At 42.7% G+C, this 24,113-nt stretch overlaps 1 protein-coding gene across 7 annotated transcripts in view; it reads left to right on the top strand.

The window, feature by feature from the left end:
* Positions 1–24,113, top strand: part of FAM193B (family with sequence similarity 193 member B) — a 43,317-nt gene that overhangs the window by 10,594 nt on the left and 8,610 nt on the right. For 4 of the 7 annotated variants that reach the window (XR_013484814.1, XM_078150294.1, XM_078150293.1 and 1 more), the window contains exons 2-7: positions 6,153–6,392; positions 7,619–7,850; positions 8,621–8,797; positions 10,100–10,517; positions 11,306–11,501; positions 11,834–12,073. Coding sequence is in view for 6 of the 7 variants with exons in the window: in XM_078150294.1 (XP_078006420.1) it covers positions 6,153–6,392; positions 7,619–7,850; positions 8,621–8,797; positions 10,100–10,517; positions 11,306–11,501; positions 11,834–12,073 (1,503 nt within the window). In the remaining variant the exon portion in view is untranslated. Of the gene's footprint in view, positions 1–6,152; positions 6,393–6,549; positions 6,612–6,753; positions 6,836–7,618; positions 7,851–8,620; positions 8,798–10,099; positions 10,518–11,305; positions 11,502–11,833; positions 12,074–24,113 lie in introns of those variants that run through there. The other 3 variants (XM_078150296.1, XM_078150297.1, XM_078150295.1) reach the window with 3 other exon arrangements.

The following is a 24,113-nucleotide window of genomic DNA, read 5'->3' as shown; positions in this document are numbered from 1 at the left end:
ATGTTTTTATTGCTACCAGGCACAGATGAACTATGTTCCAGGATACTTAAAAGGACTTGAATATATGATTGAGCTGAAAGTTATCACAGGATTTGAGACAAGCAAAAGTTCTGATATTCAAGGAGGCTGGTGAGTTTATTATTGATTTTTGCCCATATATGTATATTACATAAATTATATAATGCTCATTTATTCAACATAATTCAAATTTTTTTTTTATCATTTTGTGCCTTCATTTCTGAATACATACATTCCTACCAGCAATCCAGATCTCCTAACAAAAAAGAAAAAAGAAAAAGGATAGATTTAGCAAAATTGACATCAGCTAAGTTTGACAGTATGCATGCTGTTCCACACCCATAGTCCTGAATCCCTTTCTAAGAAAAAGGAGACAAATGTGTTTCCTTATCTACAATGCTATTGAAATTCTTGGGAAATTCAGGCACTTCTAGGGCCTAGGGTGTTTTTGTTCACCATTTTACAGAAAAATGTGGGTGATGTGAAAACAAAAGGTACCGATAAAACTAACCTCAGTTCCTTTTTTGACAACAGTTATTAAAAAGGTAGATCAGGGAATGCCATAAATATCATTATATATTTCTATTTCAGCAACACATTTGACTGTCAAATCCAGTACCTTTTCCAATTTTTGGTTTCAAAAGGATGTGACTTTGAATTCCAGTTCTTATTACCTTTGTGATCTTGGGAAAGTCTATTTAACCTCCTAGAGATTCATTTTTCTCATTTATAAAATGAAGGCATTAAAGTAGGTGATCCCCAAAATTCCCTCTGTATTTATATATTATCAAGGTTTTAAAATATCTTTGATGGGGACAGATATGTTCTAGTTGTTAATATAATTAGGTTGATATGGAGCCATTTGAAAGTTTTAGTAAGTTAACCTCATTTACCCAAAGAGTGGTGATGAAAAACAATCTAAAGAGAATTCTTTAGTGGAATACTCTAGGAATTTGTCCTTAGTCCTAATCAACTTATTTGTATTGATGAATTGACCAAAGGCACAGGTAGTACCCTATTTGTGAGTGACACGAAGTTAAAGATAGCTAATGCGTTATACCTTTGAATTAGGATCCAAAGATAGCTTGGTTTAGAATGAAGGGTCAAATATAATAAAATGAAACTTAATAGGGATACCTACGAAATCGTGCACTTGGAGGCCAAAAATCAATTGCACCAAGTACAGTGGTAGATGTGTGGATAGAAACATTTCTTAGTGAAAAACGCCTGCAGCTTATCGTAGACTGCAACTTCAATATGAATAAATAGGGTTACCTGACAACCAAAAATCTAATGGAGTCCTCTGCTGCATTAATAGAGGCTTTGTGTTCCGAATGAAGGAGCCTGTACTGCTGCCATATTCTGCCCTGGTCCTATCACATCTGGAATTAGATTTTCAACTCTCAGTGCCACATTTTAGGGAGAATGTTAGTAAGCTGGAACATTTCCAAAAGGTGTCATCCAAGATTATTGTGAGGGAACTTGAAGCCACATCATACTATGATTAGCTGAAGGAACTGAGAATGTTTGGTCTGGAGAAGTGAATACTTGGCAGGGAGGGAAGAGAACATAATAGCCATCTTCCAGTGAAGGGCTTTCATGTAGGACAGAGATTAAACTTGTTTTATTTGGCCTTAGAAAGCAGAATTAGGAGAAGCAGGTGGAAATCACAGAAAGGCAAGTTTCAGCTCAACATAAGGAAAATTTTCTAATATTTAGAGCTGTCCAAAAGTGGAATGGGCTGCTTCCATAGATAGTGAAATTCCCTTTACTGGAAGTATTTAAGTGTAGGCTGGATGACCTTTTATAAGGGATGCAATAATTGAGGTTCCAGCTCAGATAGGGATTGGGCCCCTGCTGGTTCTTGGATGCTATCAGTGACTAATCAAATGACTGGTTAAGCAGTGTTGCATGGTGACCATAACTAATTGGTTAGGTTACGAAGGAAAGTTCAGAGTAATAACCCAGGCAGAGTTAAAAATGTGTAGTATCAAATCTTTTATTTCTAGGAATGGAATTCAGAATAGGGCACTCTGAGGAAGAGTGGCCCAAGGCGTAGTCTGGCAGCCATAGAAAACCTCCAGATTACTTCTGTAGAGCAGCAGTGCTAATCAACTGGTCAGGATTCTGCAATTCTTCATCCTCCCCTCAGAGCTAGAGACACTTGGGTAGATGTCTGATTTCAGGATATGTCGTCTTCTGGGGAGTTGGGTGCACTTTCTTCCCAGATGAGGTATTAATCTCTCTCTAATGTTCCATGGCATCCTTGCCTACTAACTAGATACCTGGAGGGGCCAGGTAGGGGTAGGAGGGGGAGTGGCATTCTACTCCCACCTGCAGGGAGGGTGCTAACTCTCCTAGATAGGAGAAGCCTTTGTGTCTGAGGGAGAGAGCCCAGCCTTCTCATACTACTGTAGTCACAGAATAGAGGGAACAAGATGGTGCATTTCAATGTGACAGGCACAGCTGTCACAGAATATCTTGAGGAAGACCAGATACCGACCCCCCCCCCCATTCCCAACTGCCTCGTTGGTATTTGATCACAGGCATGTGCCTTCGGCTCCTTGCTGATTAAACCTAGCCTGCCCTTTTGAAATGAGGTTTCAGTTCTAAAGCCAGGCCATTGTGAAAAGAATCAAACCAGCAACTTAAGAACCTTCATGGTACAGAACTTCATTTCCTCATCCATTGCCTTAGGAATATTCCAAATCTTCTTACTTGTTCCAGAGTTAAACGAGTGATTCTTGCCCTTGGAGAGGTAATAGTCTAAAGTGGATGGTATTTATATGTTTGTCACATGAAATAGAGATTGTAATGTTTATATGCACACGTCATACACACGTTTTTGACATGCCTCTGTATACACTCAAAAGGGAGAGATTTCTATTAGACATAATGATAGCCACATGACAGTGCTCGCCAGTTTAAGGAGCCAGCTGATACTCTTAATGTCTGCTTTCCTGGTTTTGACCTCTGTAATTTTGGATGGAGTTGCCCATCTTCTCTCCCTTATCCCTTATTTTTTCCTCATCTGTAAAATGAGGGAGTTGGACCAGATAATCTCTAAGGTCCCACCCATATAGTCCTATGATCCTTCTCCTATAGCATTTTGGGAAAAATATCTGATCAAAAAGCCCATTTCCTGAAAAATCTCCCATTCAGCTTCTTGAGAGTGCCTCTATTGCAGTGGGAATGAAAACACCTTTCTCTCTGTGTGCTTCAGCTTCATCGTTGGCCTCTTTTCCTCCCCTTCCAGCTCAGGAGAGCACCGTGTGTTTCGATGCAGCCTCTTAATGTTGCTGCCAATTGTCCAGGAGTTCCCTGCCCTCGGCAGACAATGGGGGACCTTTCTCTGGTCTAGCACTTGTGCTCTCCATGGCTGTCACACTCAGTGACTGTTGGAGCTGCCACCTGCCACTCAGGGAACGAACAAACCTTCAGGACCCAGGTTTATTGTGTGAGAGCAATGAAAGAGCAGTGAAGGGAGCTGAGATTTGCTTCCCATGGCACACATCTGGTGAGAGAGAATCCTGGCAGGAGGAGGGCTCTCTGCTGGGGGCAGCAGGGGCCCCTGTGTTGTGGGCTTTGGAGCTCTGTGCTCAGTGGAGGGAAGATGGGGGATGGGGAGGCAGGGTTGGTGGGAAGGATGTAGCAAATCAGAGGGTGCCTGAAGCAGGGCCTGGGTTAAGGAGAGGGATGGTAGAGGGAGAAATCCTTTCCTGGATTGAGGCAGCGCAGCTTCCTAGCCTTTGTGTTTCTGCTGTTCTCTCCTAAATAGCTGGGACCTTCAAGTCAAATTCCCATGGGATGACATTCTGTGTGTCCTGAAACCAAGGTGAGCGTTATAGGGAATGTGATGTAGGAATTGTCTCGGGCTCTTCCTCTTGGGCACCTAGTTATTGAGGAATATCAGAACCAGTCACTTCCAGTATGATAACTAAAAGCGGCACAACTCAATGCTTGGCAGGGTCGAGGAGAAAATGGTAACCACATACCTATAACTGGAATTGCAGATTGTTAGAATTCTTTTTGGAATGCAGTCTGACAACACAGTCACCAAAATAATCATGTCCTTTGATCCAATAATCCTGTTATTGGGTATGTACCCTCTGAGTGTTACGAAGAGGGAAAAAAAAGATTCAGTTAAACACATAGAGCAATATTATTTGTGATTGCAGAGAACTGGAACAACCTAAGTGTCCAACAGTGAATGGCTGAATAACAGTAGTAGATTAATGTAATGGAAGACTACAATTCCATTTAAAATGAATATATATAAAGAAAAACTGGAATGAAGTAGTATAAACTGATGTGAAGAGAAGTAGAACCATAAGAAACTATATCCATTTACTTTAGAGAGGTAGCATGGTACATAGTAGAAAGGATACTTCGCTGGCTTTGGAGTCAGTAGACCTGGGTTTGAGTCCTGGTTCTTCTGCTTACTAGCTGGTGAGTCACTTAACTTTTGGGCAGGTGTTTTTTTTCAATCATTAAAATGGAAATAATAATACTTAAACCACCGACTTTACAGAGTTGTCATGAGGAAAGTGCTTTGGAAGCCCTAAAGTACTGTATAAATGTAAGCTGCTTTTATAAAAGAAAAAATAGATGCCTAAATGCAAAGATCAATAGGAGATACAGAAGAGTAGCTAATATGTTGTTGTGGAATACTGTATGTAGAAATTCATTTTTAAAAGTGTGAATACCTGTAAAAGTTTGCTTCATCAGTTTTCATTTTGAAGTGATGTGTATAATTATTTTTAAAAGAAAGCTTCCAATTGCTGCCCTCAAGGTAAACTGGATTTCCAATGGACTAGTGATGAGGTTGGATGGTTAATGATTATCGTATGGGAGGTAGCAGGGCCAAGGTCAGCTCCATGCCTGTGCCTGCTACCTTATATCTATGAGGTCCAAATGACTCAGTGTCTTTGGTAGGACGAAAGGAATACTCACTGCATTTAAACTCCCTTGTCCTGGGTTCAGGTCTCAGCTCTGCTGCTAGTATGACCTTGGGCAAGTGATATGACCTATCTGAGCCCCTTGTTTTCCTCACCTTTCAGTTGAGTGTGTTAGGCTAGATGACCTTTAATGACCCTTCTAGCACTAAATTCTATGCGTCTGTGAAGTTCCCAGTTGTTCTCATTGGATACAGCTCTTGTGAATGCCCTTTAGAGTTTCCATGGGACGCACTGTTCTCCATTGCTGAGTTCTAGACATGTTATTTTGCAGCAACTACTAAACAGCTGCTTAGCTTCCCAAAAGGAATTCTATGCAGAGACTCCATGAGCAGCAATTATGGAAGTGTCGAACATCACATTTCTATCACTTGAACTCCTACAAGTGTCTCTCTTCTGAGCATCCAATGCAACGTGAGATATTTTGTTATACTTTTGGAACTAGTTAGAGGTGTCTTCCCCCCCCCCCCCTTAATAAGCTACCCAGGCAATAAATCGCAGGCTGAGTGCCAGTATAACTATACATTGCAGATTAAAACAAAACAAAAAATAACTTAATGCAAAAATTCTGTATCTGGGGCCAATTTGAGGAGTTGATGTAATGCTGGGAGTATTGCATTTCCTGTACTAGGTTTCTTCTGGAGAAGTTGATACTTTTATCACTGCAGTGATTGGATTCCTTGTAGGTGTCTAGTATTCTGGAGCAAGATAGTTTTAGGAAGGGGCTCTCAGTGCTGTGCTGAATAGAACATGGAGAGTTTTGTCTCTTGAGTTGGGTTTATAGTTAAAATACTGGGTTGCCATCATGTCCCCTCTTCCCTCCTACCCCTTCCAGTTTGGATTGGTTAGATCCATACAGCTAGAATGCTAGGATGATCCAAGTACGATTATATTGGTCCCTCCCAAACCTATATTCTCCCCCAAAGAACTGGATTGACTTTCTACTGGATATGGTTTTGGTTTTTATTTTTGCTTTAGTCACATGCTGATTCCTATATAGACTGCCTAGGCAACTGGGTAAATAAGGAGCTTTAGTTAGACCTGATCATTTCTCTTTTTACTGGAATTTCCCAATTTCTCAGCAATCCTTACCTGACTGCTTGGTCCCCAGTAGATGTCTTCCCTCTCCCTCCCTCCAGCCTCACCCCCTGAGGAACCTTGTTTGTGTCTGTCATGCAGATTCTCCCAACTTCTGATGAGTCAGTGCAGACTTGCTGCCTGTTGTGCCACCGGGAGCGCAAGGACTGGGGAGGCCCTTCCCACAATGGGCTGGTCTCCTCTGGGGAGAGACTCCCACCTGACTTTGTGCCAACCATCGTTCAGAACCTGTTGGGAGAGATGCCTCTATGGATCTGCCAGAGCTGCCGAAAGAGTGTGGAGGATGAGGAAAGGAAGGCCCTTCAAGAACAGTCCCTGGCGGTAGGTACACTGTGTCCCACGATTACAGAGAAGGTGCCCGTAAACCAGAATTTGTCCAAGTCTCAAAATGTGTGGGGGAAGATGTTGGAGATGCCTCAGAAAAGATCCTGTAGTTTCTGTTCTGAGGGGATATATGTCTCCTTATATATCCCCTCAGGTGACTTCTGTTGGATGACTCCACTGACCCATGCACCGAGAGGCTGGAGTCACTGTTTTGAGGTGGCAGCAAAACTCTGGAATCAGGTTTTGGAAAGAGGAGAGAGGACTAGGTGGCCTGTTACTCCCTTGGAACAGTCTGTGAGAGCAGCCTGAAGGGCACGGCTGCATGGATGGTAGCAACCCTGGCCCCGTAGCTGCTATTTCGCAGACTATTAGAGCTGGAAGGGCCCTTACCAGGTCATCTAGACCTCATTTTACAGAGGAGGATACTGAGTCTTATAGAGGTATGACTTGTGACTTGTCCAAGTGACTTGTCCAAGGTCACACAAATAGTAAGTGGCAAAATTGGAACTCAAAACTAGGTCTTCTGAGACTTTTGACTCAAGTCCAGTGCTCTTTCCACTGTACCATGCTTCCTCCCTATTTTTTCTGCTCAGTTCTGTAGCATCATGAAAGGCAACCAGTACCCTATGGAGGCCTGAGGACCAGTTTTGAAGGCTTGGAATTAGCCATATTAACAAGTTTCAAAGGACCAGCCCCATAAAAATATATAAAACAAAATCAAGCATGTGCCATTGGGGGCCTCTTTGTTATAAAGCTTGGTGATCTGGCTCTTGCCATACTGATACTCAAATCTGGTTTACCTCTCCCTTCCCTCCCTCCAAATTTTCTACCATTACCAGGCATTGTTTAGTTTTAGAGTGAGTGCCTGATCTGCCTGTCAGTCCTTTTGGCCAGCCCATTAATCCTGACTGTTCCCTCAAGGGCACTTGTCTTTCTGGGGCTGGGTTGCTCTCTAAGTGGTCTCTGTTTCCTTTTCTCCAAGATTCTGGCCTTCTTTGACTTCTAGCTCAGCTTTCTGTCTGCCTCTCAGGCCCAGCTTTATTTCTGCAGCAGGGCAGTGGGATGTTGATTTTCTTTGTTTCTTAGGATCATGGTGGATGTTGCTTGGGCCGTGGCAGAACGTTCCTGCAGGAGGGCCTCCTTTCCTGAGAGACTGAAAGCAGAGGGAGCTGTTGCAGGAAGGAAGGTGCTCTGTGTTGATCATTTTTTTCCCCTTCCTCCAGGTCTCATTATCACACACGTCCTGCAAGTCACAGTCTTGTGGGGGTGGCTCCCACTCCTCTTCCTCTTCTTCTTCCTCGTCATCATCGTCCTCCTCCTCATGCCATGGGAACTCAGGGGACTGGGATCCCAGCTCGTTCCTGTCTGCACACAAACTCTCAGGCCTCTGGAGCTCCCAGCAGGCTGGCGGTACCATGCAGGGCCCCTCGACTGGGGGCCCTCCTGCTGCACCTGGTGAGTCTCAAGCTCACCAGAGCCCTCTCCCTCTAATTGGACAGCCAGGCCCTTTGCCCTCTTCTAAAGGAATAATTGATAGACAAGCCGTGAAGTTTCTAGGTCCTGGCTAGGGAGACTCACCTACGTTATATCAAATATGCCTTATGTCAGATCACTGTTAACAGCTGCACATTAATGTCCAAATGGGAAAAGGAATTGGTGCAGGGGATATCCACCAGGAAACCAAGAGGGAGATCCCTGGAGATCTAACACCAGTATCGCCACACACTGCCTTGTTGAACTGAACAAAGGCTATGCTTTCCTTAACTTCATTTTTCCCTACCTACAAAATGGGCATAGCGGCATTCTCTTCCCTCCCAAAGGAGATCAGTAGATCACATGGGCATTTTGGGGCTGGTCTTATTGTTAAGGTATTTGGGGGTTGGAAAATTCTTTTTAGACTGAGACAATACCATAAGGCCTAGAAAAAGCATACCTTGGATCTGAACTGAGAAGCTGAGCTCAGCACAACAGTGTTGTGCTGAGAGTCCTTGGGAGCCAGGCTATACTTTGTTCATATTTATTTTTGTGCAGAATGCCCACTAAGTATTCTGGGCTTTTCCTATCTCTCAGAGAGTTGGAGGTGGCCTGCTTTGAGCTGGGAGAGTCAACCTATGAGGTGCCTGAGAAAGCCCCTTAAACTGCAGAGGAGAAATCCTCCTTTCCCTCTGCCTTTATTTCAGGTAACAAATATTCCAGTCTCACCCCTCTCCACTCCCCATCTCCAGATTACATCACCCCACTTTGGGGGCCCCTGGCCAGAAGACCTGCCCCTACAGCCAGGTGCTGTCCTCTCTGGTGGTTTCCAGTGGGGTCCTGCCAGGCTTCTCTGCCTGCCTCACTCAAGTTCTGCAAAACACTTCCCAAGCAGTTCAAGACCATATTCAGAAGACCCATTCCACCAGGTCTGTACCTGCTGCCCAGATGTACCAGAGGAGCAGGGCCCAGGGTGCCTAGCAATAACTGCCCTGGTGGAAGTAGAAATATTTCTGTTTCTGTGCCTCTTGCTGCTACCTCTGGGCTGGACTTGGTCCCTTTGGCTTGGGGATTGAGGCTTGCTCCTCACTAATAGTCCCTCTTCCTTGTTTGTGGCTTTTTTTTTTTTGAGCCTTTCCAGTTAGGAGATGGTGGAATTGGAACCTCTTTTCTCCACTTTGGATCGTATGAGCTTCCCTTGGAGCCCTAGGCATGGTTTAATCCCTGCTGTTTTATTGGTTCCTGATGCAAGGGAAGATGATGTCTTTGCTCCTCTCCTTCTAGTCATACAGGAAGGGATGGTGGTAGTATTGACTTCTGAGGTCCCCTAGCCTGAGAGGAGCTCCTCTGGTGCATTCAGCCATCTTTCCAAGAATGAGGCACATTCCAGACTTCCTGTAGCCAGCTCAGATGCTGAACTTCATTTCACAGCAAGGCATCCATAACCCTCTTCTGGCATTCTTTTTATTTGTTGAATTGTCTTGGGACCACAGTGCTTGGAAGTCAGTCCCTCTTAAAACATCTTCTTGCTGGAGGGATCCCACGGAATTTCTTATCTCTGATTTCTCTGCCCACTGGTAGCAATACAACCTTTCTGATCTCCTGTTCAAAGAGACACATCCCAGGACTTGTAAAACCTTGTAGATGGATTAGTTCTCTGCCCTTATTTAAGACTGTTTCTGTCCTGAAGCTTAATCACCCTCAAGAAGATGATGCTTCCAGCTCCTGCAATGAGAATTCTTGGATGAAGCCTTGGAAGCTTTAAAAGATCATAGACTGGTTTTTCTTCTGTTTAGGACTTTTTAAAAAATCAGTGAAATTCATAGCATATTCAGATAGTAGCACCCTTCAGGATGGAATTGACCAAGGATATTTTTAGAGCCCACCAGTATGAATAGGGCATTCTAGGTTCTTTCTCCTTTGATCACAGAGCTGCTTGGCTTGCTCCTCGGCAGAACATCATTATAAAGATTCATGCTCAGCTCCAGAGCCTAGTCTTTTTTTCGCTCCAAGTTTGGGAGAATGTGGAAGGGCTTTGACTATATCCAGGACTTAGCCTCCTTCCATAAACTTGGCATTGATCCTCTGTGTGCCTACCTAGGGATACAGTTTATTCTACAAAAGTGAAAATGATCATTTATGCATTCCTTTCCCTTCCTCCCTTTCTGGAGGTGACTGGCTTCCTTTCTCCTGACCTTCCTTGATACTTCTTCACTCCTATCTGCTTGCAGGTGAGGCCTTCCACTCCTCTGAACATCACCGGCACTCAGACCTCACCGCCCCCCCCAACAGTCCCACTGGCCATCCCCAACCACCAGCATCACTGATCCCTGCTCACTCAGGACCCTTTGGATCTCCACCCCATGCCCACCTAACCCCTGCTGCCCAGGCAGCATCTTTCCCCACACCTGTCCCCAACGATCATGCTCCAGTGCCCAAGACACCTTCTGAGTCACCTGCCGCTGCTGCTGCTGCCATTGCTGCCCCACATAGCCCAGCACCATGTAAGAGCCCTCACCTATCCTCTGCCAACATGCCGCTTCTGAAGATGCCTCCTCCACTCTCAGGGTGTAATCACCCCTGCAACGGGCACTGCACTGGGTCTCTGGTCCCTCAAGCTGCCTCACATCAGCTTCCCAGCACTAACAGGTCAGTATATAGAAGTATTGGTAGACTTGCAGTGGATGGGGCTGTGAAAGTCAAGGAATGTGGAAACAACCCAAGGAATGTGGGGGGAAATTGGGGGGTGGTATTCTTTACAGGAAGCAAGAAGTAGAAAATCAGAGGTGACTAGTATAAATTCTGAGATATAGTCAAGATTCTCAGAACTTTCCTTCCCCCAACCTAGCTGTTAGCAGTATCCTGTTCTTTCTCTCTTTCATGGCAGGGATTAAAGTTCAAATTGGTAATTTTTGATATACAGAGGACTGTTTATTGGGACCCTATTTTCAGTTTGTTGATCTGTTACCTAAACCTCAGCCTTTGGCCCTGGCCTCTGTGTGAAATAATAGTTGTAAATTACTGTAAAGCGCAGTGTTTCGTACATGGTAAATGCTGTATCAGTGTTAGCTATTACTATAGCTATTGCTTGAGAAGTGAGTACCAAAGCTAACTTTCTTTCCCTCTCCTTCCTAGCCTGAGTTCTCTATGGCCCTTTCTGGTTTTGTCTATCCTGAGACATCCTAAATATGTCACTAGTGCCTAGGAAAATCCAGAGAAGCTGCTTCAGCTCTCTGACTCACTTGGGCTGGAGGGTGGGCTCTTCTAAGTTCTGATAACCCAATAGCAGGGTAGACCCCCAGACTTAAGGTAGCAGGGGTATTAGGCAGCGAAATATTACTTAATGGGTTGTTCTTGGCTATGACATGGAAGTGCCTCTCTTTGCCTTGCCATGGCTTCTGCTAACACATTCGCACTGCTTGTTTTGCTATCCGCAGAGACCCTGGATGCAAGGGGCACAAGTTTACAAATGGTACTGGCTGCCACCCACCACAGTCATGTGATGCAGATGAGGGGCTGGGAGAGGATGAGGACAGCAGTTCAGAGCGAAGCTCCTGCGCCTCATCCTCCACCACTCAGAAAGATGGGAAATTCTGTGATTGCTGCTACTGCGAGTTCTTTGGACACAACGCGGTGAGTGAGTCCTCGGAGACCAACAGGAGACAGGGAGAGGGGGCACTTTAGTTAGCTGAGTCCTCTGCGTGGCTCTCTTCCCCCTGAGCTGTGCTATTCTGTGAAAGCTTTGGATTGCCCCAGCCAGACTCAGGGCCTAAGCTGAGTTCAGTGGAGTCTGCTGAGGGGAGAAGCTGATCTCTGAGCAGAGGCAGGATTGGCGCCACTTGGCCCTTGCTTCTAGTTCTGGAAAGAAGAATGTTCTTATGTCTCACTACACAGCCTGCATTGGGGGCTGGAAAGGTGTGGGCTTCCCAAGCTCGGAGTCTAACATCAGGACGCCCCTCTTCCAGCCCCCCGCTGCCCCGACAAGTCGCAACTATGCTGAGATCCGAGAGAAGCTGCGCTCACGGCTGACGAAGAGGAAAGAGGAGCTGCCCCAGAAGATGGGTCTGGCAGGAAGTGGCCCAGGTGAGCCAGCTGTGGACCATCGGGATGTGGATGAACTGCTGGACTACATCAACAGTACTGAACCCAAACCCCTCAACAGTGCCAAGGCAGCCAAGCGAGCCCGTCACAAACTGAAGAAGAAGGTAGGTTGGAAAGGATTAGCTTCTGCCATGTCCTCCCTTTTGAGAAATATTCAAATACTTTTTTATGGATTGCCTCAGCCTGGGGTGGGCTCAACTTATTTCATTTCTGTTTCTAAAACATTTATTAAATACCAACTTGTGCAAGGCCATGTAATAAGTACTGGAGACAGGAGGATAGATAAGACACAGACCCTCCTCTCAAGGAGCTGAGCCATAAGGATGGGGGTGGGATGGGGGGAATTCAATTAATTAATTAAACAAATAATTATGACATAAGAGAGGGGTGGGTAAGTGCAAAAGGAGAGGTCCCTGTAAAGTTCTAGGATAAATTTGAGGAGAGAGGTCACCTTCATATTAAATATATTTTCACATTAGTCATGATATAGTGAAGAATTAGAACCAATGGGAGGAACCAAGAGTAAGAAGAAACAAAACAAAACAACAAAAGAAAAGGAGAGCAAATAGTATGCTTCCGTCTCCATTCAGAATCCTACGTTCTTTCTCTAGATGTGGATAGCATTTGCCATCATGAGTCCTTTAGAGTTGTCTTAGATCCGTGCTTGCTCAGAAGAGCTAAGTCTATCAAAGTCAGTTGTCACACAGTGTGGCTGTTACTATGTACAGTGTTCGCCTGGTTCTGCTCATTTCACTGAGCATCAGTTCATATAAATCTCTCCAGGTTTTTCTGAAGTCCACTTGCTCATCATTTTTTATAGCACAGTAGTGTTCCATTACATTTATATACCACAATTTGTTCAGCCATTCCCCAATTGATGGGCATCCTCTCAATTTCCAATTCTTTGCCACCACAGAAAGAGCTGCTATAAATATTTTTGTACATGTGGGTGCTTTTCCCATTTTGATGATCTCTTTGGGATACAGCCCTAGAAGAACTATTGCTGGGTCAAAGGGTATACACAATTTTATAGCCCTTTGGGCATAGTTCTAAATTGCACTTCAGAATGGTTGGATCAATTCACAACTCCACCAACAATGCATTAGTGTTCTGGTTTTCCCACATCTTCTCCAACATTTATCATTTACTTGTTTTGTCATGTTAGCCATTCTAATAGGTGTGATTGTGGTACTTCAGAGTTGTTTTGATTTGCATTTCTCTAATCAATAGTGATTTAGAGCATTTTTTCACATCACTGTAGATAGCTTTAATTTCTTCCTCTGAAAACTGCCTATTCATATCCATAACCATTTGTCAGTTGTGTGGTGACTTGTAGTCTTATATATTTGACTCAGTTCTCTCTATATTTTAGAAATGAAGCCTTTATTAAAGACACTGGCTGTAAAAATTGTTTCCCAGCTTTCTGCTTCCCTTCTAATCTTGATTGCATTGGCTTTGTTTGTGCAAAAACTTTTCAATTTAATGTAATCAAAATCATCCATTTTGCATTTCATAATGCTCTCTGTCTCTTGTTTGGTCATCAGTTCTTCCCTTCTCTGTAGATGTAACAGCTAAACTATTCCTTGCTCACCTAGTTTGCTTATAGTATCAGCCTTTGTGTCTAAATCATGTACCCATTTTGACTTTATCTTGGTATAGAGTGTAAGATGTTGGTCTGTGCCTAGTTTCTGCCACACTGTTTTCCAGTTTTCCCAGCAGTTTTTGTTAGTGAGTTCTTATCCCAGAAGCAGGAGTCTTTGGGTTTATCAAATAGTAGATTGCTATAGTCATTGACTATTGTGTCTTGCTTACCTGACCTATTCCACTGACCCACCACTCTATTTCTTAGCCAGTACCAAGTAGTTTTGATGACTGCTGCTTTATAATACAATTGAAGATCTGGTACGGCTAGGCTACCTTCCCTTGCATTTCTTTTCATTAATTTCCTTGATATTCTGGACCTTTTGTTCTTCTAGATGAATTTTGTTATTGTTTTTTCTAGCTCTGTAGAATAATTTTTTGGTAGTTTGGTATGGCACTGAATAAGTAATTTAATTTAGGTAGAATTGTCATTTTTCTTGTATTAATTCAACCTATCCATGAGCAACTGATATTTTTCTAATTATTTATATCTGACTTTATTTGTGTGAAAAGTATTTTGTAATTGTGTTCATATAGCTCCTGGGTTTGTTTTGGCAGGTAGACTCCCAAATATTTTATGATGTCTACAGTAACTTTAAATGGAATTTCTCTTTCTATCTCTTGCTGTTGGGCTTTGTTGGTAATATATAGAAATACTGATGATTTTTGTGGGCTTATTTTATAGCCTGCAACTTTGCTAAAGCTGTTTATTATTTCAAGTAGTTTTTTCCTTTGTTCTGTTAAATATATCATCATATCATCTGCAAAGAGTGATAGCTTTGTTTCTTGTCTATTCTAATACCTTCAATTTCTTTTTCTTCTCTTATTGCTGAAGCTAACATTTCTATTACAATATTGAATAACTGGTGATAATGGACATCCTTGTTTCACCTCTGATCTTATACATTTATTTTTTTTAAAATAATTTTATTATGACCTGAAAGTCTTCTAATGCCTTACCCTGGTATACAAGTGAACCTGACGTCTAGAAGGCTGTGCCAGGGGAGCATAAGCTCAGGCAGCCCTTGAACACTTGATGCTTGGCACTATCTTGATGAGATTGGCGGCTGTGAGTAGCAGGCCAGGCCTGAGTTGAAGGATAGGTAGTTATGTTTTATACCTGAGGAAACAGAAATAGTTGAGTGTCTTTCTCTGACCTGGCAATATGTTGTGTCTGTTGTGTTAGGACCAGTCTGGCTAAGGTATGGAGAGGCTCTTTCTCAACAGGTTGACCGTAGATGATGATTTTTTTTTTAAACCACAGTTAGTCATGAAGACAGTCTGCCAAGGCATACATGGAGGAATCTGTTATACATTAGTGGAGGAACTACTACTTACAAAATCATGGATTCTTAAAGTATAAATAAGAACTTAAAACAAAAATACCTGATGTAAACAGAGAAGAACAGGAAATGCGTGTTTCAGTGGGGGAGGTATGTAGAGAGAAGGCCAATTTGGCTGAATCACAGAGTGGTGCCTGGTTGTGAAAGGCTTTGAATAATAAGCAGAGGAGTTTGAACTTATTCAGTAGGTAATAGGAAGGTCCTGGAAATTTTTACTCTTTTTTTTTTTGTCTCAGTGAACAGATATTTATTAAGTGCCTTCTATGTGTTAGGTACTGTGCAGAGTGCTAGCATGGTACAAAGAAAGGCAAAAGACAGTCCCTGCTCTCAGGGAGGTCACAGTGTAATGGGAGAGACAACATTCAAACAACTACGTACAAATTGTGTGTGTGTGTACATACATACACACATGTATATATGTATATGTAATAGAGAGATTGTACACACACACACACACACACACACACACACACACGATAAATTGGAGATAATCTCAGAGGGGAGGTCCTAGTACTAAGAAGAATCAGGAAGGGCTTTTTGTAGAAGGTGAGATTTTAGTTGGGGCTTGAAGGAAGCCAGGGAGGCAAGGAGATGGAGATGAGGAAGGAGAGAATTTTAAAATGCTCACTTGGGAGATGGAGTGTCCTGTGGGAGGAACAATAGGCTAGTGTCACTGGATCGCAAAGTGGAGGGAGTAAGATAGAAGATGGCTGGAAAGATAGGAACGCACCAGGTTGTGAAGGGCTTGGAATGCCAAGCAAGGTCTTGTCTTTGATACTGGAGATAAGAAGGAGCCACTGGGGTCTATTGAAAAGGAATCTTTATGGAGCATGGACAGGAGTGGGGAAGAGACTTGAGGCCAGGAGACCAGCCAGAACTCTTACAGTAATCCACGCATGAGGTGATGAGGGCCTGCACCAGAGTGGTGACACAGTCGCAGGAGAGCAGAGGGTCTATACAAGAGATGTCACAAAGGTAGAATGCACAGGACTTGGCAACTGATTGGATATGGGTAGGGACAAAGTAAGGAGTTGAGGATGACACTGAGAATGACACAAACATCTCCTGATCTTTGTCCATTCACATTTATGTAAGTGTCATTTAAAAATATTGCTTTTAATGTACTATATGCCCTTTCCACTGTACATTTGATTCCTACCAAAAGAGCAGTTTATACATGTAGACAAAATAATGAGAATTTAATCCAGACTAAAGCTTCATAAGAATTTTTTTTTTGATTGAGACAGGCAGGAGTGGGTGGGATTGGTGTTTTCCAGCTGGGAATATTTAAGGAGCACTGACTGCTTTAGGGATATAGCTTACATGAGAATGTCTTATTTTAAAATTACAAGGCTACATGACAGTCTTCACTTGATAGAGAATACAGCCCTGCCACACTTTAGTAGTTGGCCTTTGACAGACTGAAAAAAGTTCCTCACCTACTAGCCGACTTTCTGTTTCTGTGTCACTTCACAATTTAATTAGATTGGTCCTCTGAAGAGAGATCAATCACTAGGCCTATACTGTAAGCCTTTCCAACTTGGTCAGAATTGCCAGTACTTGAGTTCTGTTACCATAGCTTCTGAGAATTTGAAGATACCTATACATCACAGTCAAGTATGAATGAAGGAACAACTTTACAGTACAGTCTGAAAAACAGTCTGTCTCTTTTAAGCTCCTTTAGGGGAAAAAGATTTTAATTGCTATCTTTGGTTTATTACCTAGATTTCCCTCTGTACTCTAGCCTTCCCCCTCCCCACTTCTGGAGAGCTATCTCTTATAATAAAGAATTATTTTTAAATAAGAAAAAAAAGAAAGAAGAAAAAATTCCTTAAAACTGATCAGTGAGCAGGAAAAAATATGCCGTTAATGTTCAGTGTTTCACACCTGTAGACCCCCTAGTTCTGCAAAGAAATAGGAGGAGATTTTTTTTTCATATTTCATTTTTGGGGCCAAGCTTGTTCTTTGTAATTTTGTAGCATTCATTTTTGAATTGTGGTGGTTGTTATTTCTGTTTACATTGTTGTAGTCATTGCATATTTTTTTCTTGACTCTGCTTACTTCACTTTGCATCGGTTCATATAAGTCTTTTCATGCTTCTCTTCATCATACTAATCATTTCTTGTGGAACAGTAACATTCCATTTCATTCTTATATTACAGTTTGTTTAACTTTTCCCTAATCAATGGCTAGCTCATCTTTCTAAGACCATCAGTGCATCTTTCCCTCACCCCCTAACCAGCTCAAGGTCACTGTGTATATCTCCTCATTTGTTGTTTTTTAAGTTTCCTGGATTAACCAATACTCTTTCTTCCTCATGTTGGGTGAAGTCTATTTACCTTTCATTGTATAGCTCCTATTTACCAAACTACAGGAGTATTCCTTTGTTGCTGTTGTTTTTGCCTTCCATTAGAAACTCTCAGGGGCCTCTAGATGGCACAGTGGATAGAGCACCAGCCCTGGAGTCAGGAGGACCTGAGTTCAAATTCAGCCTCAGACACATAACACTTACTAGCTGTGTGACCCTGGGCAAATCACTTAACCCCAATTGCCTTTTGAAAAAAAAATTTAACAGAAAAAAAAGGAAGAGGATATTACAGGGAGAGGTAATAGCCTTAGCAAAAGCATGGAGTCGGGAAAACATGAGGAATATATGGATGGTCAAAGATTCCTTGTGAGCACTGAAGGTTTTTGAGTAGAGGAATGTGTTAGTTAAATCCATGCAGAGGGAAGGTTACTCAGATAGTAGCATGAAGGATGGATTGGAGGGGTAAAAGTAGAGGGGAGATGACCTGTTAGGAAACTATTTCATTAGTTTTAAGCAAGCAGTAATCAGGGCTTGAATGAGATGGGAAGAGAGAAGAGGGGACAGATTTGAGAGGTGTTAAGAAAGTAGAATCTGCAGGACTTGGTAGCTGGAGATTGAAGGAAGGAAGAATCAAAGATAACTCCAAATTGTAAACATGAGTGATGGAGTAAATGGTGGTGTGACTAACAGAAAAAAGTGAAGTCAGGTGAGAAAGCAGGTGTTGAGGGAAAGGTAAAGGTAAAGCAGGCTCAATTTTGGACATACTGAAGTTTTAGGTAGTAGCTTTTTTTTTTTTTGGCTAGGCAGTGGGGTTAAGTGACTTGCCCAGGGTCACACAGCTAGTAAGTGTTACGTGTCTGAGGCCGGATTTAAACTCAGGTCCTCCTGAATCCAGGGCCAGTGCTCTATCCACTGCGCCACCTAGCTGCCCCTACATACTGAAGTTTTTAGAACATCTGGGTGGAAATATCTGGTGGGCAGTAGGATGCTGGTCAGGAGCCCAGAGGAATCAGATCTGGATACAGATTTAGAAGGCATTTGGTTAGGCAAATGATGGGTAGTTAATGAGGTTGCAAATGGAAAAGTTGTAGAAAGGAGAAAGGGTAAGTGTAAAACCTTGGGAGATACACTTTTTTCTCAAGGGGAGGAGGAGCTTGTGAAGGAAGGTGAGCCAGGAGCATGTGTTGTCACTAAAGCCAGAAGAGTACCTAATAGGAAGGAGGTAATCAGTAGAGTCAGAAGCTGCAGAGAAGACAGGGGATGGAAAATAGAAATAAAGCCATTGTCATGGGTTAACATAGTCATTGGTAACCTTGGAAGGAACAATCCAGACAGAGAAGTAAAGACAGAAACCACAGGAGGACCTGAGTTCAGATCCAGCCTCAGACCAAACACTTGACACTTACCTGGGCAAGTCACTTAACCCCAGTTGCCTTAAAAAAAAAAAAGATTGAGGAGAGTGAGTGAGAAAGTAGAGATTTAGGGGATAGAGAGCTTTTTTAATAAGTTTGTCTGTGGGAGGGAGGAGAGAGATGGGATAAGAGTGGGGAAATTGGAACTTGTTTATATTAGGTGTGAAGGAGCCAGTGGGGAGGGAGAGACTGAATATGTGATCAGTCTTAGTATAGTCATAGTCTGCCCTCTGAGTAACAAAGGGCTTCTCTGAGAGATTCTGTGGCTGAGTTTGTCCTTTCACATAACCTTGAAAATTGAGGTCTCAATTAGATACCTAATGCCATTTTGCCTTAGATCTGGCTTCTTTGAGTTTTCCTTCACATTCTGACTTCTAGAAGCAAATATCCATAAAGAACATAAATCATAGATTTGTAAACTATATGAGCCTGGAAGGAGCTTTAAGGATCACCTAGTCTAGTTTGCTCATTTTATAGATCATGGGATCATAGATTTTTTTTTTTTTTGGTGAGGCAGTTGAGGTTAAGTGACTTGCCCAGGGTCACACAGCTAGTAAGTGTTATATGTCTGAGACCGGATTTGAACTCAGGACCTCCTGACTCCCCGGTTGGTACTCTATCCACTATACCATCTAGCTGCCCCGGAATTTCAGTCTATAAGTGACCTCAAAGATCTCTGGTCAGACCACTACTTTTTAGATGAGCCTTAAGAGGCTTTGACTTGCTCAAGGTCACAGAATGAGGTTGAGCTAAAACTTGAGCCAAAGTTGAAGTCCCTTGACTTCCAGTATTTCCACTATTCCACAATGTGTCCCTTTAGAAAAGGATAGTACTGTCATATTCATTCAACAAACCTTTATTTAGTGTTTGCTTTGTGTGAGATCCTGTGTTAGGTGCTAGGATTGATACAGAGTAGGGATGCAGCCCCTCCCATTAAAAATTTATAGTGGTAGGGTCTTGAAGACATGGGCATAAATAACTACACTAGGATTTAAGATGTAACACGGGCCCCCAGGAGGGGCATGAACAAGATGCTGCAGGGCTTCAGAGGAGGAGAGGATGCTCTTGAGGCTAGGGGGATCAGGGAATTCTTCATGAAGGAAGCTGGCATTTGAATTTGACTTCTTCTCTGGGAAGATACCCAGGACCAGTTTGCCTTAGAGCTGGCTTCACTAAGCCTTGGTTTCCTCAACTCCTAAAGGAGGTAGTAGGAATAGTTTCTGAGGTCTGTGCATCTGTGAGCCTCAATCTGCTGGTTATAGTCAGCATTACTGATCGATGACACCGACAGTGTCATTTTGCTGTAGATATGTCCCTGAGCTCATGTAAATGCTCTTGTGCTCCTTGGCCTAGAGTGGAAAGAGAGTTTAACCTGGATTCTTGTCTGTTCTGCCACTGTTTTGTCACTCCTGTGACCTTCAGAAGTCCCTGAACTTTTGTCAGTCTCCATTTTCTCACCTGTAGAATGGGGACAATAATCTCTGGCTTGCTTCCTATTCTACCTAGGTTGGGTGAACTAATTGATGCTAAAAGGATTTGTAAACTGAAGCCCTTGGAGCTATATTAGGAGGCCTGGAAGGTCTTATGGGTAGTTCTAAGGGCAAGTGAACTTCCTTACTCTGAGGAATGCCATGCTCCAGACTTTACCTAATTTGTGAGCACTGGTGGGCCCTTAATTGAAGGCAGCCTGGCATAGTGGATAGAGAACTAGTCTTAGCCTACAGATGACCAGGCCCATAGGAGGCGCAGCTCTGACACCTCCTGATTTTGTGATCTGAGGAAAATCATTGCTCAGTGCCCCAGGCAACTTTAGTAGTTGCAACAAAGATACCAATCTGCCTAGTGGCAGAATGCCCTCCCAGGGGGCTCCTTACCCAGATAAAATCACATGGTCAAGAAAAAAAACATAACAGCAATACTAAACTGGACTCCTGCCATTGTGTAGCATGCCCAAGCTCAGTTACTAATTGTTACTGAAACTACATGTACATTATTATTGAATTAATTTCATGCATTCTGCATACATGGATTTTGGATCATTGAAAAAACTTGGGTAACTTTGAGTTAGATTCCTCTCATCATGCTAAGCTGGGTTCCTTTGCAAAGTTGTTAATCTCAATGCTGTTGTTAAAGTAATAATGAAGGCAACAAGACAGTGGTCTGCTCTGTGCTTTCTGTGGAGGGATGAGGATAAAGAGTCTATTCCTTAATCCTGAGGAAGCAGAACCTCTAGGGGTATGTAGTCTTTTAGCTTTAATTTTACTCTTCCTTACTTCATTATGATGTAGGTTTTGGCTGTAAGAAGTCTGTGAGGTAGATCAGAAGTTCTATCTTAATATTGCCTTACATATTTATTTTTATTTGGTGTGGCCCTTAAGAAATCACAAATCACTCTAGTTTTGATTGATTGGCCCACTGTAGGTCCCAGGCCAAGCTCCATTTGGTCATTGTGCTCCATTGGCTCTGAGTGAATGTGAATAGCAATTGTTTTTGTTTTTGCCAGAAACCCTAAGGGTCTTCCTCTCCCAGATTGTTTGTTTGTTTGTGTGTGTGTGTTGAGGGGGGGTTGTTTGTTTTTGACTAGGTAAAAGACATCTTTCTCTGCGTCATTTCTTACCTCACCTTAATCACTGATTGGGCATTGTCCGGTCAAACTGAGACTTGTCAAAGACCTTAGCTTAAAAAAGCCAAGGTCTCCCACTGCATCCTGGGTCATCTCCAGTCATCCTGATGTACATCTTGCCAATGGACTCATATGGCTCTGGAGGAAGAAGTGAGGCTGGTGACTTTGCACAGCCCTCTCCTCACTTATTTAGTGTGGCTGTTTTTAAAATGCTTTCACATAAATGAACTCACTTAAAGTCTTAGCATCCTAAGTGACTGGAGGTTGACTGTGCCAGCCGATGTGGCAGGAGTCGGCTCAATATTTATCACCTCAGTCACAAACTGTACCTACTAAAAATCTTGGGGAAAAAGCCAGCTTTAGTGTAGTGGGAGGAGCACTGGATTTGGAGTCAGAGCTAGATCTGAAGGTCTTCAGAAGCTGTCTAGTCCTACTCTCCTGCTTTACGTCAGAAGAGATGGAGGCCTTTCTAAGGTCACATAAGTAGTAAGTGTAGGAAATAGGATTTGAATCCAGGCCCACAGACTCTGGAGCCAGAGTGCTTTCTCCTGTACTATACTGAGTCTCAGATCCTGAATTTGAATCCTGACTCTTTTTGCTTTCTATTTGTGTGACTTTAAGCAAGTCATTTAACCTTTATGGGCCTCAGTTTCCTCATATGTAAAATTGGAAGATAGGACTACATGACTTCTTTTCATCTCTAAATTCTGACTTCTCTAGTCCAATGTCTTCATAGTAGAAATCTTTACAGCACTTGTCCTCTGTTTCAGTGTCTCCAATATCTGAAAATTCACCATGCCCCCATAAGGGAGACAAGGAGAGTTGGTATTATTTCCATTTTAGAAATCAGGAAGCCAAGGCTTAATGAGATTAAGCCAAAGATACAAAGAAAGGCACATCCCCCCCTCCCTCCAAAAACCCCAACAAAACAAAATCCACAAACAACCACAACAGAGCAAAACAAAAAAACCAATCCCTACTCTCAAGGAGCTCACTGTCTAAAGCAGTCTAATGCAGTCTGTAGTAATTTCATCCCTTTCCTCACTTCAGATCTGTGAAGTAGGTAGTGCAGGTTTTATTTTCCTGCTTTCACAGATGAGAAAACAGCATTGGGGAAGGGAATTGAACTTGCCCAAGGTGACATAGCTAGGAAATGGTAGAGCTGGGATTCAGTCTAAGACCTGACCTCTTTGCCTCTTGTCTCACAGGTAATCAAGGACTGACCCACCACAGCAGGAGGGGTCGGATTTTATGAACCAGATAATCACGTTTCTTTTGTGGTTCACATCTCAGCCATGATGTAAACAATCCTAGCAAGGCTTATGCCTAGTTAGAGGTGATGCTGAAGTTGATTAGAAGACTAATTGATGGAATGGCCATGTTTCATCAAGACTGCACAAGGGATATAAAAACACATGCAAAAATGGGGTCATATATATATATATTTACTAATTTGGAGTCAAGCTGGCCAACTCCTGTGCACTTGTCTCATGGTTCTCACTATCCTCTCTACTCTCGTGGTCTTCTGTTCACTCTCTGTTTCTTTCAGGTTCATGATATAGGTACGTAGGCCTTCTGGGTTTCTCCTTTACATTTACAATATTGTTCAATCCAGAAAACACTTCACAGACTTTAGGAATGGTTCTCTGGAGCCTTCTAATTCTACTGATACACAAGAATGAGTCTCTGTTGCACCTTATGTAACAGGTGGTTATCCAGCCTCTGCTTGAAGACATCTAAAGGGAAGCTACTACTTCCCTTGGCAACTCGTTCCACTTTGGGATAACTCTAATTGTTAGGAATTTTTACAAGCCCAAATTTGCCTCTTCAACTTCTACTCATTGCTTCTGGTTTTAACCTGAGGAACCAAACAAAACAAGTCTAATCTTTCTTCCATATGACAGTCCTTCATGTAATTGAAGCAAGCTATCATGTCTCCCCCAAGTCTTTCCTTCTGCAGGCTTAAATATCCCAGTTCCTTTAACCTATTATTATGGATTTGTGGCCCTCTACTAATTTTGTTGCCTTCCTCTGGACGCTCCTGAGCTTAGTTATGTCCTTCTTAAACCATGGCACCCAGAATACAATACTCCAGATATGGTCACTTTCTTATTCCTGGATGCTCTGTCTGTCAATGTAGTCCAAGATTGCATTGCTTCCACATCACACTGCTGACTCACTGAACTTGCAGTCCACTAAAACTCCCAGATATTTTTCAGACAAAGCTGTTTAAATATGTCTAACTTATTTCAAACGAAATACTAGCAAAACTTAACGCTCTTAGGAAAATCACCACATATGGTACCAAGGTGAATATTCTCATTCTTTCTGAGGTGGTCTCCCTGTGTTCTGTTTCAGGAGGAAATGGTTAAAATGCATTGATAATGGGGGAATAGTTTGATCTGTCATACTCTTGTGATTTACATGCTCTGTGGAAGACCTGATGCCCACATAGTTTCAGATTGTCTAATTCTTCAAGGCCTATAGGCCCAAGCCTTTATTGAATAGTGGAGCCCCTTCCCATATCAGATGGAGCTCTAGAGTTGTAAACACTTTGCACTGGACAATTGGTATACCCTCAGTATGGAAAAGAAACTCACCTTGTGCTGTTACTTAGACCTGGATGTGCTCCCATCCCCTTACTCTCATCTGTCAAGGTCTTAATTCTTTCTATCCAAACTTCCTTATATACTAGGGGCTTGAGTAACAGGGAGTATCCTGCAGTGCCAGCTACCAATAGGGTCACAATCATAGTGACAGTCTGGTATCACAGTTCCATATGTACATGGGTGCCAGCAGCATCTTTTAAGCACTGTA

Source organism: Phascolarctos cinereus, unplaced genomic scaffold, assembly GCF_003287225.1.
Source record: "Phascolarctos cinereus isolate Bilbo 61053 unplaced genomic scaffold, phaCin_HiC Scaffold_2;HRSCAF=192, whole genome shotgun sequence".
NCBI classification, from domain to species: Eukaryota; Metazoa; Chordata; class Mammalia; order Diprotodontia; family Phascolarctidae; genus Phascolarctos; species Phascolarctos cinereus.
The sequence above is the reverse complement of the archived record's forward strand: the minus strand, read 5'-3'. Positions and strand labels throughout refer to the sequence as shown.